This window comes from Ovis aries, chromosome 3, assembly GCF_016772045.2.
Source record: "Ovis aries strain OAR_USU_Benz2616 breed Rambouillet chromosome 3, ARS-UI_Ramb_v3.0, whole genome shotgun sequence".
NCBI classification, from domain to species: domain Eukaryota; kingdom Metazoa; phylum Chordata; class Mammalia; order Artiodactyla; family Bovidae; genus Ovis; species Ovis aries.
Window position 1 is genome coordinate 97,273,319 of NC_056056.1, and position 20,053 is coordinate 97,293,371.

Consider the following 20,053-nt stretch of genomic DNA (forward strand, 5'->3'; position numbering starts at 1 on the left):
TCTTTCTTTCTGCAGATGAAGCTGAAAGGAAGCTCCGTTCGACTCTCAGACAAAAAGCTTTGCCAGATGTGCCAGAACCCCTTCCTCGAGCCCGTGTTCATTAGGTACCCCAACGGCGGTCTCGTCCACACCCACTGTGCGGCCAGCAGACACACAGAGCCCAGCTCCCCCAGTGCAGGGGCTCGGACTTGAAGAGGCAGGGCCTTGGGTCCTCACGTGGCCTGCCGGGTGCGCAGACAGGAGGCTGTGACTGTGCTCTGTCGGCCGTCACTGGGTGCTGGGGGAATCTGGTCCATGGGAAACAGGCTGCAGCCAGCCCCCTGCCTCGGATGGAAAGGGAAAGTCCCTCCAGTAGAGACGTGCCAGGTTTCCGCATCCAGGGACATCGCCGCCCACAACAGACATCTGCTCCCTGAGGAAGTGAGCCTTTCTGTACAGCCCAAACAAGTCAGACCCCCTCCCCTCGCCCCGATCTGTAGACACGGGTCCGCACTGGAATCGTCTGCTCCAGGGTAACAGCGGTGATCTCATCCTGGTCGGTGAGTGGCCGGAGAATCCAGCCCTCCATCCTGATTGCCTGCCCACCGGCCACACCTGGGCTCTGCCTCTGCCCTGCAGGATGGCTGACCTTTGTTCCTTCCCACTTCCCATCTGTCTCTCAGCCCCCAAAAGATCTGCCTGGGTACCCCACCCTTCCTTTTGGGGTAAATTCGTTCCCTTCTGGCTGTCTCGAGAGTGACGCTCTGAGAAGCCGTGGACGCACCTGGAAGAGCTGCTCTTGGGTCTGGAGTCATCGGCAGGGGTGGGAACCCACGATGTGTGGCCTGCTGGTTTGAAACTCCACGATTCACACGGTTGAGCAGAACCTTTTATTTGAAGTTCTGTCCTCTTCGTGATTTTTCTCTAGTTTGGAAATTCACCCATCATGTTTGCTAGGGACGGTTTTCCTTATGAAAACATATCCACCCTTGATCACTTGGGAAATTAAAAGGGAAAGGTGTGAGCACAAGCCGGGTGTGTTTGCTGGGGCTGCTGGTGGTCGCCTCCACGCTGCATGGGCTGGGCTGTGGGTGACAGCTCCTCCTGCACTGGGGGGTCGTCAGCCTTCCCGGGAGAGCGCCACCACCTACAAGGAAGCCCAGGCAGGCTGCCTTACCTCCCAGCACTTTACACGCCTGCCCTGCGGCTTCCCAGACACACAGGACAGAAGTCTTTCTCAACCTCAGCACCGCAGGCCTGCATCCGCTCCTGCCTGTCTGTCCAGCATCTCGGGGAAGCTGACGCTGTGGTTACTTCACTGCCCTCTGAATTTCTTCCTGCTGATGACTGACCGACCATCAGGGACTAAGAAGAAAGATGCCATGACCCCTACCGTGAAGCTTGGCAGATACGCATCAGTGTGTGACGGGAGGACCCCCAGACCTGGCCTGTGTCCTCAGCCCAGGCCTTACGGACCAGGTGTAGAGCTCACCCACCTGTAGAAAGGCTCTGTACTAGTAACCGTCCGTGTTCTCGTCCCTCTTGTGATTCGAAGGGGCCGGGTAGCACAGGCATCCACGCACCTTCCCAGCTGTGTCTCAGTCTCTGTAAAGAGTCAGTGATGAAGAAGTTCTTTCAGCTTGGCCGTGTGCTGTGTGCAATACTAGCAATCAAAGCCGAGCCACGAGTCTTACCCTGCAGGTGGCTGTGAAGGCATGGTCATGTTCCTGGGGACGTTATCCTTACGGCTCGTGAGTTTGGGTTTATCCCTCAGAGAACGAGCAGCTAGGACACGGAATTCTGCACTGCTGAAGGCACTGTTTCTCTCCACAAGATGGATACAATCCTGGAAAAGCCTCCTGGTTCCTAACTCGGGGGCACAGGTCTTTCTTTGCTCCACACTTTGATCGATATTTTGATGTTTGTTATCCTTTAGAATAATGGAACTAAAGTTGAACAGTTTTCTATCTCTACTGAGCCCTCAAATGCAGCAGGATTCTGTGACCCTGTTGCTGAATTGTAAAAACCTTGCCTCTCTAATCAACGCCCCCCACCGACCAGGCCCCTTTCTCAAATTATATTTTTAAAAGTTCATGGTTCTTTCCAGAGGCCTGCTCTTTTGTGATCGTGCCGTTGATTAGAGGAATTAGAACCGTCACTCGTTCTTTACCTCCCTGGGTCAGTTTGGTGTCACCTACGTAGTTAAAACGGCACGAAGTGGACACAGCTGACATTAATATTCTCTGGGCAAGACTTTAATTTCATGAGCTGTTAATCTGCTGTCGCTTATCAGGCATCCCCATGGGAGGGTCGCGTGAGCTATGGAGCCTTGGGCCTGCGCTCCGAGCTGAAAGGACCCGGGGTGTGCCTGAAGGGGATCCGGGGGCCTTGGGTCCCACCCTCAAGTCCCTGCCCATCACTCAGCCAGGGTGGCCTGGGCTTCCTGCTCGCCCTCCTATGGAGACCTGGCCCTTTACCCTTTAACCCCTGGATGGGTCCGAAATGGACAAGATGTACAAATGTAAACTTGTTGATTTTATTAAAAATCATCTTAATTCTTTGTTCCTCCTGTAGTTTTTTTAAATAAAACTCGTCTTGGTGAGAGGATGGTTTCCACCCCCAGGGCATCTAGCCTAAGGGGGTCCTAGAACTTAGTCCTCAGCCCTGGCGGCCCCTCCCAGCTCCATCAAGGACTTGTATTGGCCGCCTCGCAAACCCTTAGGTGTTATTTCACTAAATTGTAAGCAATGCACTTCTGTCTCCTGCAAAGTCTTTAGGTGCTGCTGGACACCTTAAGGCCTTTGGATTCATCCTGCCCTGCAAAGTTCAACAAAGGAGATTTCTGGTTACTTCTCTGACAGGTGACCTTTAGCCAAATACTCCTAAAGAAACTTTCTGCCCTTCGGTTTCTAGCCCTGAATATGTTCAGAGGATATTTGTGTGTGTGTGGTCGCCAAGTCATGTCCAGCTCTTTGCCACCCCGAGGACTACAACATGCCAGGCTTCCCTGTCCTTAGCTATCTTCCAGTGTTTGCTCAAATAATGTCCATCACAGTCTCATCCTCTGTCACCCACTTCTCCCGCCCTCAGTCTTCCCCAGCATCAGGGTCTTTTCCAGTGAGTTGGCTGTTCACATCAGGTGGCCAAAGTATTGGAGCTTCAGCTTCAGCATCAGTCCTTCCAATGAATATTCATCATAAGGAAGCCCCCAAATCGATTTCTAGATTCTTTTTCAATACAGTGCTGTTGAAGTTGTTTGGTCATTAAGTAGTTTCTGACTCTTTGCAACCCCATGGACTGTGGCCTGCCAGGCTCCTCTGTCCACGGGATTACCTAGGAAAGAATGCTGGAGTGGATTGCCATTTCTTTCTCCAGGGGAACTACCAGACCCAGGGATAGAACCTGCATCTCCTGCATTGGCAGGCAAATTCTTTACCGCTAAGACACCATGGACGCCCAAGTTGTGGAAGAGTATAATCTAAATTTTGCCAAAAAAAAAAAAATCTACTTTTAATGTAATTTTTTTAAACTAGAGAATCTTCAACTTTGGGTAAAAAAGAGGTTTCATTCTACAATGAGAAAATTACCTCTATAATAATTTTTTTAAAAATCAGTAGGTATTACTTTTAAAACTTGTCTTAAACCTAGGGAACATTTATAAGGATGGCAAGTACGCCATTCTCTTACACAATCTAAATCTAAACTTTATAGCATCACCTTGTGTCTAGTTAAGAACCTGCCTATACCTGCTTATTGCATCGTTTGAGAAGGGAAAGACTCAAGGAAAACGGAGAAGGGAGCCAGAGAGTGAAAAGGATCTGAGGGCAGGAGAGGGTATAAAGGAGATTTTACAAAGGTATAATGGAGATTTAGATGCTGGTGGACAAAAGTTGGGTGGAATATCACCCTAGGAGAGCAAGGGAGACCCCATGAGTGACCACTCTGAGTGTGGCCTGAGCAGATGCACCTCAGCCGCCTGCTCCCCGGGAGCCTGGACCGCCTAATTCCCGGGAGGCCCCACAAATCCAAGCCGGTGGCAGCCTTGGGGAGTCAGAGCCTCCTGCCTCCCACACTGTTTCTCCCTTACCCCTCTGCATGCCTTGAAAGCAAATTAGGTCTTTGCACTTTTCCTTGTGCATTTCTAAAATTATTCAGTCCTGTTTGTCTTTTATGGAGAGGTGCCTAACCCTCTCTTCACGGTTTAATAAAACATTCGAAGTCGTCATGACACCGCAGCCAAACACCGTCAGGAGGGGAGACGATGGCAGCATTTCAATGAGGGAGGAAATGAGAAACGCGTCCCCAGAGGACACTTCATAAGGAGCAGCAAACCTGTCTTTTCAAACACGCTTCTGAAAACGAGATTGGCTGGTTTTTTTTTTTTCCAGCTGGGATGGTTGGTGAAGGGACAGTGGCTGCCAGACCAGAGGCAGCAGGATGGAGCCAGGGGAGCTGGACCATGCGGATCCCCGGAAAGGAATCATCCTTACCACCCCACCCTTGGGGGTTGTTAGGTGTTTACCTGGACACATCCAGCCTGAGCTGGTGTATTGGCACCCTCGGATTCCTGATGCAGAAGGTAACGTTCCAGTCACATCTGAGTGTTTCTCATTCAGAGTTCTTTCTGTTCCCATCAGACTAAGTAGGAAAATGCTCTGTGAGCTGCAATCTCTCCCTGGTTCCCTTGGAGCTAGGCATGCTCCAGCACCTCTCCTAATCCTAGAGCACCTTATCCCCGGCTCCTCCAGGACCATAGGGCAGACAGCGGAAGGTGAGTTAGGACTGCCTGGGGCAGTGAGTGACCTTAGATGCCCACCCCAAATAATGCGTACAAGTGCATGCAAGTGCATGCTCACACACTCACAGAAACACACACACACACACACACACACACACACACCATGCTCTTGTGTTCTAACATCTTTCACCAGGCCAGTGTGCTCAAACTGCTCAAGAAAAGGGAGGGCTAGGGACCCTAGGGGGAGGTTACATCCAGGTCGTGTAAGAATGAAGAAGCAGTGGTCACCCTGCGGGCAGCAGGGAAGGAAACGAGAGCTTGCTATTTACATAGGATTTTAGGACAAAGTTCGCTGAAGGCTCAGCGAGGCTGGAGGGAATCATGAAGGGGGCAAAATGAAAGTCAGAGGTGAGGGACTTCTCTGGAGGTCCAGGGGTTCAGAATCTGCCTTCCAAGGAAGAGGATGCAGGTTCGATCCCTGATCCAGGAACTAAGATCCCTCGAGCCACAACTACTGAGCCCGTGTGTATAGAACCTGTGCTCCACAACAAGAGAAGCCCGCTGCCACAAGGAAGACCCACCACAGCCAAAAAAAAAAAAAAAAAAAAAGTCAGAGGTGAAACTAACTGGCTGGAATTACTGAGCAGGGTGGAGAGTTTTATTAAAACTGTGGGTGCTGCCTTGGGACCCCTACTGCTGAATCTCCCACTGGTCATCTAATCAGAAATGTCCTTCAGTCGTTGCAGCTCCGTTAATGGCTTACAGGTTCTAGGAAGTGATTGTGTCCTAGGAGATGTTTGACCCCAGATTCCTGGCTTGCTATCATGGCCCTGGCGCTAATTTTGGCAAGAACACAGCCTTCTACACGGAAAGAGCAATAATACTTTATTTAAAATATATACAAAATTATTACTTTGAAACATATATATTACTGTCCAACACACATCATATAACACTGATTGATGTAAATTTTGGTGCCTTCATTCATTAAGTTTGGGGATTTCTCTTTTACTCAAGGCTCCTGAAGAACATTCTCTTAAACGGCCACCGGAGGGGAGGTGCCCAGAGGCTCGGTCCCTGTGGCGGGCGGGCTTGCTCTCAGACACCACCAAGGCCACGCAGCTCTGCCTCGTGGGGACTGAGGGCAAACCCTGAACTTGCTGGGGGCTCACGGGACACAGACGTGAGGGACACACCTCAATCAGTCACACACCAACTGCCCATCTTCAATCAACCTCTCTCTCTCATCTCTCTCTCTCTGTCACCTCTCTCTCCCTCTCTGAGTATAAAAGGGTCTAGGGGCTCTGGGTCTGTGTATAAAAGGAGGGTGAGGTTGGTGAGAAAAGTGCCAACTATTTTCTGGAAAAGAACTCCTCTGGGCTTAGAGGAGTGTAAACTGTGTTATCCCTTTTTGCTTCTGTCACCGGAAGAGAATAAGGAGCTAGTCTGGTGATACAACATCGGAAAGGAAATGAGAAGAAATACACTCAGGGGAGCATCTGTGTTCTTGCGCCAAATGTGAGTTCTGATTATCCTGAGATAACTCGGACATCTGCCTCCAGGCCCAGCCCCTGCCTCATTCACCAGCCCCTCCCACCCCACCCCACCCCAACCACACAGTGCCTTGCACCTCTTAGGCACTTAATGATAGATGAACGCAGGCGGGGGGTGTGGTGTCTATGAGCGGAAAACAAACGCGTTTTAGAGTCAGAGTGTGTGAGAGGTGGTGGGGGCCCTGGGGGCCTACTAGACCCGCTTCCTCGGGGATGGGGAAACCAAAGCCCAGAGGAACTGCGGAGAAACCAGCAAGGCCATATGACTAGTTTCTAACTGAGCTGGCCTTGGACTCATGTTTTCTACATTTCTCTTTAAATCTCCCACTCTCTTCAGATCTGAAAGTGTAAGGACAGTCCACAGAACCAACCACGTGCCCTGAACTCAGGAAAGTCACTCCCAGCAGTGGAAGCTCCTGGTGATACCAGTGGCCCAGGGAGCAGAGGCCCAGTAGCCGGGACAAGCACAAGGGTCCCCTCCAAGCATCTGCCCTCTGGATCACGGTCCTGCCTGGGCCGGGGGACCGGGGTCCCAGGGTCCCGGGGAAGCGGCACAGGCTATAGCGGTCAGACTCCTGCAGCCCTGAGTGAGGTAGAGGATCACAGAGGTCGTGGAGGCGGCCGAGTGGGGGTTGTATTCCCGCCGCTGTGACGGGGTGATGTGGCGGGCCTCAGGGCATCACAAGAAACGCGTAAACAAAGCCCCCAGCCACTTCTGAGACTGAAAGCAAGTCAACACAAGTACTTACTGAAAAGATGAATCAACAGGACAAGGCATGTGGTACCCGCTCATTGGTCAGAGGGAAGGAGGGCCAGGTGGGGCGGGGCAGGAAGCAAGAAGAAGAGAAGGGGCAGGGCTGTCGCTGCTGGCCCAGAAGTGGCTTCAGGTGAGGGGCCATGGCGGGGAGGAGGGTTGAGGACATGCATGAGCACTGGGGTGGGCTTCTCCTCTCAGCTGAGCTGCCCTTGAACATTCTCTGGGCTTCGAGCCACCAAGGTCTCCCCTGTGTCACACGGGAGCTGAAAAGCCCAGGGCCCCTCTGCCTCCTGTGTGACTTTGGTTTCCAGAAAGAATGGTTTGGCATCACCCCCAATGCACATCTGACCAACATAAAGAACTCTGCATGCTTCCACGATGCACACACAGACACAAACGCCTGTGAAGGATGCCGGCACCCCAGACAATGCCTGACCACCCAGAGATGGATGCACTGGGGTTTCGCACATCAGAACAGGGCACCCGGGTGTCTCCAAGGCAGGCCTGGAGAGGGCTCTTTAGACAGAGCCTTCCTCCTGCCACTCAGCCAACCTTCCTCCTGCTCTTCTTCCTCCCTAACCTTCGGCCCCACTCCAGCATCACTCATAGCTCAGTTGATAAGGAATCTGCCTGCAATGCAGGAGACCCGGGTTTGATCCCTGGGTCAGGAAGGTTCCTTGGAGAAGGAAATGGCAACCCACTCCAGTACTCTTGCCTGGAAAATCCCATGGACAGAGGAGCCTGGGAGGCTACAGTCCACGGGGTTGAAATAGTCAGACACGACTGAGAGACTAAACCGCCACCACCTGCATCACTGCACGCATCTCCCCTTTGGTCCTGATGGCCTTCGGGTTTCCAGCAGACCCGCGCTGCTGTTCTGCAGCAAGAAACAGAAATAATTCATCGTGCAAACGCGGGAGCCCGTTTCCCTGGTGACCAGCGGGTCCCTTTGTGCTAAGCGCTGACTGCTCGGGAGTCCCAGGAAGTCAAGCGGGGGGGCAGATGGGGGCTATTGCTCGCCCCTCCCCTACACCGCGGACTGGTTCTCCGTGCACGCGTACACTGTGCTCGGCCGGATTCGCCTCCGGATCCGCTCAGGCACTTTGGGGAGGATCTGGAAGGTGGGGGGCAGCAGCTCCAGACAGGCCTCGCGGAACTTCTTGATCCGCCAGCAGTAGACGATAGGGTTGAAAACGGACTTGAGGTAGCTGAGCCCCAGCACGCAGGAGCTGGTGGCGTAGAAAGAGGGGCCGCAGTAGAAGCGCCGGCTGAACACGGACAGCAGGCTGTACACCGAGTGCGGCAGCCAGCAGAGCGAGAAGCCCACGAAGAGGATCAGGATGGTGGTGAAGGCCTTGGTCTTGAAACTCAGGTCCAGGCTGGCCTGCTGCTGCTGCCGCCGGAGCCGCCGCAGGCAGGCGCGGGGCAGCCGGCGCAGGTCCAGGCGCTCGGACTGGTTGTGCACGCGCACCGCGTTCTTGCGCACCGCGTGCAGGACGCCCAGGTGGGCGCCGAGCATCACCGCGAAGGGAACGAAGAAGGCGGCGCCCACCAGAGTCAGCACGTAGGCGCGGCCGGCCGGGAGTTCGGTATAGCCCAGCACGCACTGCGGGGCCCGCGCCGGCACCTCCACCAGCGTCCAGCCGGCCAGCGCCGGCGCCGAGACGCAGAAGGACAGCGCCCAGGACGCGGCGATGATCACTTTGGCCCGGCGGGGATTCAGCCGGTCCTGGCGCTGCGCGATGATGAGGAAGCGGTCCACGCTGACGATGAGCAGGATGGACACACCCTCCAGGACGAAGAACCAGTAGAGCGCGGCTGAGAGCCGGCAGAAGGAGTCCCCGAAGTGCCAGCGGACGGTGACGAGGGTGGCGGCCGTGAAGGGCAGGCAGCACAGGCACAGCATGATGTCCGAGAAGGCCAGCGTGGCCAGCAGCAGGTTGATGGCGGAGCGCATGGCCGGCCGCTGGTACACGATGATGCAGACCGCCGCGTTGCCCAGGAACCCCGCCACGACGGTCAGCATCATGAGGACCGCCAGGGACATCCTGAGCGTGGCAGGCGGCGGGGGCACCCGGGAGTCCCCCTCGTGGCTCGCGTTGGGCAGCAGGTATTCGTAGGTCTCGATGGACGATTGGTTACAGGCCATCGTGGAAGAGGTCCTGGCGGTGAGGCAGAAGCGGGATAGGAGGGGCCTCAGCGGTTCGGGGGCTGCATGTTCCTCTGGCTGGTTTGGGTCTCGGGGGCGCTGGAAGGGCTGGGAGGAGCCTGTCTTTGGGAGCAACTGGCTGGGACGTGCGATTCATCAATCACAGCCTCATCGTCTCCGTGACAGCTGGCTGTGCAATTTCCTGCGCTCTGGATGGCCTGGAGCAAAGAAGCAGGGAAGAAAAGGGGGTTAGACCTTCCAAGTACGTGTGGAATAGAACAGGTTTTTTCCCCCCCCCTTTTACAGGTATTTTCAGCATCGGAGTGGAGATGACTCACTTATTTACCACTTGGAACAAGGCTGGGTCTTCACAAGTATGACAAGCCTTGTCATATCACCTAGGAAACCTAATCAGACCCACCTTGTGGGGGACCCGAGTTTGTAATCAACATTTCCATAATCAGCATTTATTTAATACTACATCCTAAATACATCCTAAAGGAAATCAACCCTGAATACTCATTGGAAGGATTGATGCTGAAGCTGAAGCTCCAGTACTTTGGCCACCTGATGTGAAGAGCCAGCTCATTGGAAAAGACCCTGATGCTGGGAAAGACTGAGAGTAGTAGAAGAGGGTGCCAGAGGATGCAGTGGTTGGATGGCATCACTCAATGGACATGAGTTTGAGCAAACTCCAGGAGATGGTGGAGGACAGCGACGCCTGGTGAGCCGTCCACAGGGTTGCAGAGTCGGACACGACTGAGCAACTGAGCAGTTTATTAACCTGAATTATAAGCACCCTGATCCAGTGGAGCCTGGCATGAGGCAGTGCTGGATGAGAGCCAGCTTCGAGAGGGCAGGGCTTTGTCTGTGTTGTTTGCTGTGTCCCCAGCAGAGAGGATGCTCAACAGAAACTCTGTTGAGTAAATAAATGTTAGTAAATGCCGCCACTCTCTGTTAGCCACTCAGGCATGTCTGTCTCTCTTGCGATGCTATAGGCTAAAGCCCGCCAGACTCCTCTGTCCACAGGATTCTTCAGGCAAGGATACTGGAATGGGTTGCCATTTCCTCCTCCGGGGGATCTTCCTGACCCAGGGATTGAAGCTGCATCTCCTGCATTGGCAGGCGGGTTCTTTACTGCAGAGCCACCTGGGAAGCTTGTTTGACCTTACGCAGCTGTAAGAAATAATCCAGCAGGATCGCATGTCTTCTTCCCCTAGTTTCCACTGTGGTAACACTCCAGGTAACTGTGGTGCTGCCAGAGTGTTGGGCTTCCCTGGTGGCTCAGATGGTGAAGAATCTGCCTGCAGTACAGGAGATGCAGGGTCAATCCCTGGATTGGGAAAAATCCCCGGGAGGAGGGCATGGCAACCCACTCCAGTATTCTTAAGTCTGGGAAATCCCATGGACAGAGGAGCCTGGAGGGCTACAGTGCATGGGGTCACAAAAGAGTCAGACACAACTGAGTGATCACACCACACACACACACACACACACACACCACCACACCACACCACACACACACACACACACACACACACACACACACACACACTCACTCACACACAAGTATATAATAGTTGGGGTAAGAACCCAGCCTGGGATTCAGATAGATCCTACCTACTGGGTTGATTTTGTTTCTTAATTTCTCTAAGTCTTTGTTTCTTTGCCTGTGCCGTGCCCCCCAGGGAGGGCTGTCACAGGGAGCACAGGAGGGGACTGGCCCTCAGTGCTGGGAGCAAGGCCAGCAGCTCACTGCCCTAGTTGCTCTTTTGTTTTCTTCTTGTACCTGACCTTTTATTGAGAGACTGTTGACATATCACACGTGTCAGTTTAAGGTGATGATGTGATACACATACATACTGTGAAGTGATGCCCACAGTAAAGTTAGTTAACAGCTCCATCTCTTCATGTTATTATCGGTTTTGGGGTGTGTGTGTATGTGGTCATGAAATTACGATTTACACTCTTTACAGCAAATTTCAAGTGTATAATACAATCTTGTGAATTGTACTCACCATGCTGGACGTTATTCACAATATCCAAGGCATGGAAACAAGCTAAATGTCCATTGATGGATGAATAAAGATATTTTCGTGTATATATGTGTGTGTGTAATGGAAGCACTTTTGAATTATTAAACAAGATATCATTTATTATATACTTTATTTTAAAATTACCTAAAAGGATAAAGCAATTTAAAAATATAAGACTTAATGAGCCAACAATTTGACTCAATTTTCTTTTTATAGGCCCAATCTTTATTTCCCCTGATAAATAAATGTTTCATAATTTCAGTAAAAAGATTGTTGCAGCGGAGCATGTAGGTGACTGAGTTGGCTATGGAACCAGGAGGGGAGGCAGCATCAGCTCCGGGTCCCCCAGACTCCCCCAGAGGAAGCCCCACTGGCCGTGGGGAGGGATCACATGGGCAGTCCCTCGCTTGGGCTGGTGCAGGCGGGGCTCACAAGGAGCCAGAAGAACACACTCGGCCAATTGGAGCCCCCTGCCATCGGCAGCGGTCCAGGAATGAAAACATCTGAAGGAGAATTGAATTGCTTCTTCTTTCCACTACCTTCTGCCAGAAACAAAATGCATGAGCCAGGTGCGAATCGGACCTGTAGACGCTCCTAGAGACACCTTAGGGACATGTCAGCTTCTCTCCTTTGAAGTCCTCTGGCTTTCCACTTATGTGCGCCCACTTCTTCCTCTGTGCTGGTGAGAAGCATCTTTTTTTCCAGGTTCCTTAGAATCAACATCATAGAGGTCTCAAGTGGAAGGACTGGGGGTGGCGAAGGAATTCAGGAGGTCTCACACCACATAGCCTAAGGGCTCTGCCAGTGACAATGTCTTGGTGATGTTACTTCAGCTCAGGTCTGCCTGGTCCTCAGTGCTCCAGGGGAGACCCACGGTCTGAGCTTCAGTTCTTAGCATGGCCAGAACAGGCTTATCTCAGCGGTGGGAGCAGGTATACAAACCTGTGCAGGCTGAGCTATATAAGCAGAGATCTGCTGTGTTGTTCTGTAAGTGAGAAATAGCTCTCTGCAGATCACAGATGCTTGTGTTAGCACGAAACAATACTCCTGTGCCTCTGTCTTCCAATCTATGAAATGCAGCCAACCACATGTCTACCCCTAGAGTGGTAACAAGATGTGAAAGGCCTGGTACAAAGAAGGGCATTAGTCAATAACTCACCAACTAGTAATTAGTACGTTAATTCCACATCCCTCATTGTTTCGAGTTCATGGATTTCTGTCTCTTGAATTAAAGAATAGGAACCACGACAGGTATGCTTGAAGGTGAATCAAGTCCCTCTTGGAGCACAGAATAAGGGCCACTGAGAAAAAGACAAACCCCTGTGTGTCTATGTGTCTATCAGTCCTGGCTGAGCCTTTCACCTGCCCCCGTCTCCACGCCGTAAGAGTGGATCTTTCCTACAACGTAATTATAGGGAGTGATTTCATGCTTAACCAAAGGAACAGATGGTGCAAGGAATTTTTTTTTAATATGTGTCTTGAGGTTGAATCAGATTAAAATTGTTTGAGCTTCTGGGCAACAACTTGTCTCAGATATTTTAATTCAGCGTTTTGGTCACAGTCCTGTTGTTCATCCCCAGATCGACAGCGCTTTTCTTACCAAGTGCTCGGGCACATTAAAGATCAAAGTAAGAGGTAACGGGCGAACGGGAGATGTTCTGGGGCCTTCTTCAGTCTGAAGCAGCTCTCAGCATCTCTCCTGCGGCTTGTATGTGGAAGAGAGGGGTCGTGATGGGAATTGTAAGCCCAGGAAGCATCGAGCTGGGAACGGAACCATTTCAAGGCACTGACTGTAGTTCCCATGCAATCGATCCCACCCTGGGGCTAAGTAGGCGTGCAGGTGTTGAAGATAAATAAGCATCTCGGTCTCACAGAGAACTGAGCTGAGCTCCCTGTGCTTACAGCAACTTGCCACTAGCTATGTCTTTTACACATGGTCATGTATTCATGTCAATCCTACTCTCTGGATTCATCCCAGCCTCCCTTCCCCTACTGGGCCCACGTGTCCATTTTCTATTGACCCAGAGGGGAGGGGTGGGATGTGGAGGAGAGAGGCAGGTTCAAGGTGGAGGGGATATATGTACACACATGTGCTGTGCTTAGTTGCTGCAGTCATGTCTGACTCTTCGCAACCCCGTGGACTTTAGCCTGCCAGGCTCCTCTGTCCATGGGATTCTCCAGGCAAGAATACTGGAGTGGGTTGCCATTTCCTCCTCCATGAGATCTTCCTGACCCAGGGATCAAACCTGTGTCTCTTATGTTTCCTGCATTGGCAGGTGGGTTCCTTACCACTGGTACCACCTGGGAAGCCCCTATGTATATATAGATAGCTGATTCATTTCACTGTACAGCGGAAACTAACACAACATTGTACAACTGTACTCCAATTTAAAAATTGACATATTTTAAAGAATAAAGAAAAAGTTGGGAAAAAATAAGCAGCATGGTGAACTGAGGTTTCGTTTACTAAGGGGAGGGGACAGCCTGTGCCCCGCTGTGAGCAGGGGTCCACTGACAGCATGCCCAGTGAGCTGCGTCTACACCCAGCGTGGAAGGAGCCACTGGCAGTGAGCAGAGAGGAGACACTGACCGGGGAACAGCGTCCGTCGCCTGCAGCTCCTTCAACTATGGCTCGTAGGGTCGCAAAGAGTCGGACATGACTTGAGCAACTTAGCACGCACAAAGGGTTTTCAACGGAGGCTCGTGCCTCCTTTCTTGTACGACTAAAGCAGAATTGTCCAAAGGTGGGTCTGCACGGAGGCAGCAGATCGCCTTATTACACGGGTTAACTGGAAAAAAAAGAAATGCACAACCTAAAAGTTGAGAGTTATGTTTTATTCGGAGGACAAAACTGAGGTCTTGCGCCCAGGAGACTGCCTCTCTGATTGATAGCTCAGAGGGGCTGCTCTGAAGGAGTGCTGGGGTTGCAGCATTGGCGGGGGCGTGGGGGGGACAGACAGCAGGGAGCCAGGACATGTAGGAGTTTTTGCAACAAAGACCAGGTAGTCAGAACTAGAGATTACTGTTAATTAAAGAAAACCAGACATCTCAAGTTGAGGAATTTACCACTTTTCTATGTGTGAGAAGGTGCAAGAGTCTGGGCTCGCTGAAATCAGTCCTTTGATGTGTGCCTCAGCTCTCCACTACCAGTATCCTGTGTTTGCACATCCTGAGCCCCCTCAGGGTGCATCGCCAAGGTGGCTGTAATGTGATGGCTTGATGGCTGCGGCATCCTCTGTTTACTGATACGGGTGGTGGCATTGGCAGTTCACATAAGTCTGAGGTTGGTCCAGCCCAGAAAGCCCGAATCACCACTGGGTGTTCAGAAAAACGACTGACCCGCCCCACACGACAGCAACAGCAGCTGCCCGCTAGTCCCACTATCTTCAGAACCCTGCTGCTGCGCTGGCTGCCCCCATAGATGCTGCTCCTCTGCGTCCTTCAAGCAAAGGTGGGCACTGGCCTTCCTGAAGCTGCGCCCTGGGTGTCCGGAGAGTCTCCCTGGGGTGGGGCCACCATCCACTTTGAAGAATAAACTCTCAAAGCACTGGGTTGGGTAGTAAACACTTCTTAGGGAACTATTTTCCAGAAATATTAAAAATAAGTCTAATAGTCACTTCACAGCGGCACATCTACATTTTAATTCACAGACTTAGAAATATGTATATAATCTCGGGGGCTTCCTTGGTGGCTCAGTGGTAAAGAATCTGCCTGCAATCTAGGAGACGTGGGTTCGATCCCTGGGTTAGGAAGATCTACCTGGAGAAGTGAATGGCAGTCCACTTCAGTATTCTTGCCTGGAGAATCTTATGGACAGAGAAGCCTGGCAGACTGCAAAAAGTCGGGCATGGTAATCTCCAGTAGAACTTGCTGTCTCTGCTGGTGGGGAATTGGTGAGTTCTTTCTCTGAAGCTGTGGTTATTGCTTCCAGGAACCAATCACATTTGTGATATAGGACTTTTCATCCTTTACTCCAGGAAAATGCTGGTTCACAAATGCCGGATCTAAGGAGTGATGTCAGCTTGGGCAGATGGGGAAGTCTACCGTGGAAACAGCTTGACTGTCTCTACCTGCAGCCACGTCACCTGTCTTTTTGATACAAGCTCTCAAACAGATGGTATATCCCAATTTCAATAACTTTATTGGCAATGAAAAACTAGGCAAGAGCTGCCAGAAGTAATTCATCAATAGCTTTGCTTAGAAACAGGTGTTAGGCTACGTGTCTCAGCTTCTAAGAAAAGTGAGCTGAGAGAGACCAGATATTTTATTTCTCAGCTCAGGCAAGACTCTTAGGAGGAAAATTTTCAAACAGAACAAAACCAGAGGGACTACCCTGGTGTCCCAGTGGTTAAGACTTTTTGCTTCCACTTCAAGGGGCGCGTGTTCCATCTTTGGTTGGGGAACTTAAGATCCTGCATGGTGTGGCCAGAGGAAAAAAAAAGGGGAAGGGGGAGATAACAGAATTGGGAGGCTTTTAATGAAGCACAGCTTTACTGAGGGTTCTTAGGAACACTTAAAATGTATTGTGTGGGTTATTACAGCCAGGCTTAGCCCTGTGATAGCTCAGGGGTCCTCTGAGCCAGGGTATAGAAACTTGTTAAAAATGCAGGTTATCAGGGCCACCAGACCTGCTGAATCACAACCCCTGGGTTGGGGGCCCAGCAAGCCGTCTGTTAACTGTCGCTCTAGGGAATCTAAAGTTCTCAATCCTCAGTCGTGGGAGCTGCTGACAGCCCACCTTGTAGAACCCTGCCACTGATGCAGTTTTATAGACTGCAGTCCCTCACCTAGAAAGCGGTGGCAAGAGACGCCTGCTTTAGGACCCAGGAGGGCTGGCTTAACCCTGAGCTGGGCCACTTCCATGAGATTTAAGTGGGCGTTCATATACATGGGTTTTTAAAAAATTATTATTCTTTATTTTTGGCTGTGCTGGGTCTTGATTGCTGCTTGCAGGCTTTCTCTAGCTTCCACGCCTGAGCTTCCCATTGCAGTGGCTTCTCTTGTTGTAGCACGTGGGTGCAGTAGTGGCAGCTCCTGGGCCCAAGGGCACAGGCTCAGTAGTTGTGGCTCACAGGCTTGTTGCCCTTGGCATGTGGGATCTTCCTGGACCAGGGATTGAAGCAGTGTCCCCTCGTAACCAGTGGACCACTAGGGAAGCCACATGGGTTTTTTATATTAGCAGTGAGTTAGTATTTTGGGACAGGAGCAGTGAAGTCTTTCAGCAGGAATAGGAGGAAGCAGGAACAAAGTAGGCTCTGTGGGAACAGAGAGAGACAGGAGCGCGTGGGGCCACAGCAGCCGTGGACGGACCCCAGGACCCTGGCTGCCCTCGGACACGCAGGACACGCCTAGGTGAGCTCTCCCGGGTGCTTCTGGACAGAAGTGGGTGAGAACTCCTTGGCCCCCTGGAGTTAACGCTGCTGGCTGCAGAGAATGTAGGATGATTGCCACATCCGCGGGAGACACAGGGAAGCACCAGGATTTGGACACTATCTGGTCTGTTCAGTCCCCAATGCCACCCCGAGGATATGTACAAAGAGCATTTGTATGGCCCCATGGAGTGGCCAGGCTTGGGCCTGAGGCGGCTAACGCGTAGACACACCAGCAGCCTGAGCATTGCTTTGGGGCCAGGCACCCAGTTGGGAAATTCTCGTCTGTGGAACCAGGCTGCAGGACTCTGTGTGAACACGGGGGTCTAAGACAGATTGAATTTTTGCTCGGACCAAAGAAACAGTAATAATACCTACTGTTTGGATAAGATTTCAAATGCACAAAATGAAACTTCCCTGGTGGCTCAGTGGATCAGAATCTGACCATCAATGCAGGAGACAAAGGTTCAATCCCTGGTCCTGGAAGATTCCGTGTGCTGTGGAGCAACTAAGCCCGTGCTCCACAACTACTGAGCCTGCGCTGAAGCCCATGAGCCTGGGGCTCGCGCTCTGAAACAAGAGAGGCCACAGCAGTGAGAGGCCCTTGCACATCAGTGAAAGAGGCCCCGCTCACCACACTAGGGAAAAGCCCACGCGCAGCACCAGCCAAAAGAAACAAATACTTTTTTTCATAGGGAATAACTTTATTTTTAAAAAATTTTATTTATTTTTTAATCGAAGGATAATTGTTTTACAGAATGTTGTTGCTTTCTGTCAAACCTCAACATGAATCAACCAGAGGTATACGTATATCCCCTCCCTCTCAAACCACCCTCCCATCTCCAAAATAAGTAAATAATTTTTAAAAACATACAAAATGTTCACAGCCACTTGATTACGTTAATATTCCCACTTACAGATGAGAAAACAGTCAAGTGGACAGAGGGCCTCCGGTCATTTCTGCCTCCTCTTGGGCCCTGATCCCTGCTCTGTTCTGGGGCCTCATTAGCGGTGCCTACTCAGGGTGCAAGTGGGTGTCATTGTGCAGAAGAATCCCTTTCTACAGACGCAGATGCTGACTTGGATCCACTGACTGCCTACACTTGCTCTAGTCATGACATAGAACAGTTGGTATTATACGTCCTTCTGAGAAGTCCAAATAGCCCACCCAACCTTTACCAAGTGCCCATTTTTTTCATCTTTACGTTTAGTCGCTCAGTCATGTCTGACTGCTTTCAATCCCGTGGACTGTAGCCCGCCAGGCTCCTCGGTCCATGGGATTCTCCAGGCAAGAATGCTGGAGTGGGCAGCCACGCCCTCCTCCAGGGGATCTTCTTGACCCAGAGACTGAACCTGCGTCTCTTGCATCTCTTGCATTGGCAGGCAGTTTCTTTACCACTAGTGCAGCCCGAGAGGCCCTTTGTATCTTTATATCACCCTTAAAGCATATGGCTCACTTAGGGACCTTAGGTTCCAAGTAATTCTTAAAAATTGTATTTATGCATTTCACTGTGAAAAGCCAACTTTCCCCCTCTCTGATTTAGAAGTGTTGCATCTAAGGGGTGGTGTTTAAAGTCTCTGAACCAGGTATAAAGATTTTGCTAGAGGCACAAAGCATATGGTGCTTGTTTAAAGATAGACGCAGTTTGATGTTTTAATGAGATCTGAGACACTTAGCACTTTTTCAAGATGCTAAAAAATAAGATCTGCCCATGTCGAGTTTCTCCATGTAGAACAGGTGATGTCCCAAGCCACTTGCCACCTACCACCACCTCCCCCACCCGCCCCCAACCAGGCTCCCAGCACAGCTGCGGCTTCTTTAAATTCTAGAAACCCTGGATGCATGCGGGCTCCTCAGACTTCTCAGCCTTGCAGCCTGGCTGCTGGCAAAACTTTTCCTTCTCCAAAATCACATCTGCAGGTGCCCATCCTTCCCTTGAGTTTGACTTCCTCAGAAACTATTTTTAAACTCTTGGGTACCTTTGCAATTTTTCTAACATTTTATGCCCATATTCTGAAAAAAGAAAACCCTGACTCTGATAAAAAAAAATATATATATATATATATATATATATATATGCTTTTTCATTAGTAATAAAGAAAACACAGCTGATAAATTATATTAAAATAACTTTTGACAACATTTTAATGTTTTAACATCTTTACTGAAGCACGATTTACATATCCTAAAACCTGCCCATTGTAAGTTCACAGTTCAATGACTTTTAGTCAATTTATAATGTTAGGCAACTGTCAGTACAGTCCACTTCTGAACTCTTCCGTCGCCGCAAAAAAGACCCCTTGTGTCTGTTTGCAGGTGACCGATGGCGTTTCATTTAATCTCATTTTTGGCCATGCTGGGTCTTTGTTGCTGTGTGGGCTGCTCCCTGGTTGTGGCAATCAGGGGCGGCTCTCCAGCTGCGGTGTGCAGGCTTCTCACTGTGGTGGCTTCTCTTGCTGCAGAGCATGGGCTCCAGGGCGCTTGGGCTTCAGTCCTTGTGGCTCCCAGGCTCTGGAGCACAGGCTCAGTGGCTGCGGCACACAGGCTCCGCTGCTCCACAGGTGGGATCTTCCTGGCCCTTCTCTCCGTCATTGGCAGGTGGAGTGTTTATGTCAGAGCCACCAGGGAGGCCCTAGTGTTTTAAATTTATTTTCCCAGAGTCCCTAACACTGTGGTCCAGAGGGCTGTTAATCTGGCAGCCCCGCCCTGGCAATCCCAGCTGGGTCCACCCCTGAGGGAAGCGCTATCGAAGGGACCACCCTTGCGATAAAGATGAAACAGCACTGGAACAATGACAGTCCTGCAGCCTCGGCCCGGTGAACAAGTATCAGTTGGGCAGGGAGCTTAACTCCTTCGCCTCTGCCTCCACCAAAGCACCGCCCAACCATCACAGAGTTGAGACGGACCAGTGATGTGCAGGAGGCTTTGGCACCGGTCTAGTCAGGGAACTCCAGACATAAAGCATTGTCCTGCCTCTGCTTCTCAGCCTGGGAAGCTGGACCCAGAGATCACCCCACTGAATGAAGTCAGTCAGACAGAGAAAGCGTGCATTGGTTTCTGCCTTACATATTGACCAAACTTCCTCCATCAGCAGGAATACCTGCTCAACCATGCTGTCGTTCAGTCTCTCAATCGTGTCTGACTCTTTGCGACCCCATGAGCTGCAGCACGCCAGGCTCCTCTGTCCCTCACTATCTCCCGGAGTTTGCTCAGACTCATGTCCATTGAGTCGGTGATGCTATCTAACCATCTCATCTTCTGTCGCCCCCTTCTCCTCCTGCCTTCAATCTTTCCCAGCATCAGGGTCTTTTTCAGTGAGTTGGCTCTTCATATCAGGTGGCCAAAGTATTGGAGCTTCAGCTTCAGCATCAGTCCTTCCAATGAATATTCCAGGTTGATTTCCTTTAGGATGGACTGCTTTGATCTCCTTGCTGTCCAAGGGACTCTCAAGAGCCTTCTTGCTCAACCATA

General features: G+C 51.1%; 2 protein-coding genes across 4 annotated transcripts in view; one reads left to right on the forward strand and one right to left on the reverse strand.

Moving 5' to 3' along the window:
* The window catches only part of TGFBRAP1 (transforming growth factor beta receptor associated protein 1), a 31,309-nt gene extending 28,770 nt beyond the window's left edge, over positions 1–2,539 (forward strand). For all 3 annotated transcript variants that reach the window (XM_042246354.2, XM_027967035.3, XM_042246355.2), the window contains one exon: positions 16–2,539. In XM_042246354.2, the coding sequence (XP_042102288.1) occupies positions 16–192 (177 nt within the window). In that variant the 3' untranslated portion in view covers positions 193–2,539. The remainder of the gene's footprint in view (positions 1–15) is intronic.
* A 3,042-nt stretch (positions 2,540–5,581) lies between these two features.
* GPR45 (G protein-coupled receptor 45) overlaps positions 5,582–20,053 on the reverse strand; it is a 42,583-nt gene continuing 28,111 nt past the window's right edge. The window contains exon 2 of the mRNA XM_027965795.3: positions 5,582–9,394. Coding sequence (XP_027821596.1) covers positions 8,055–9,176 — 1,122 coding nt within the window. The 5' untranslated portion in view covers positions 9,177–9,394 and the 3' untranslated portion in view covers positions 5,582–8,054. The remainder of the gene's footprint in view (positions 9,395–20,053) is intronic.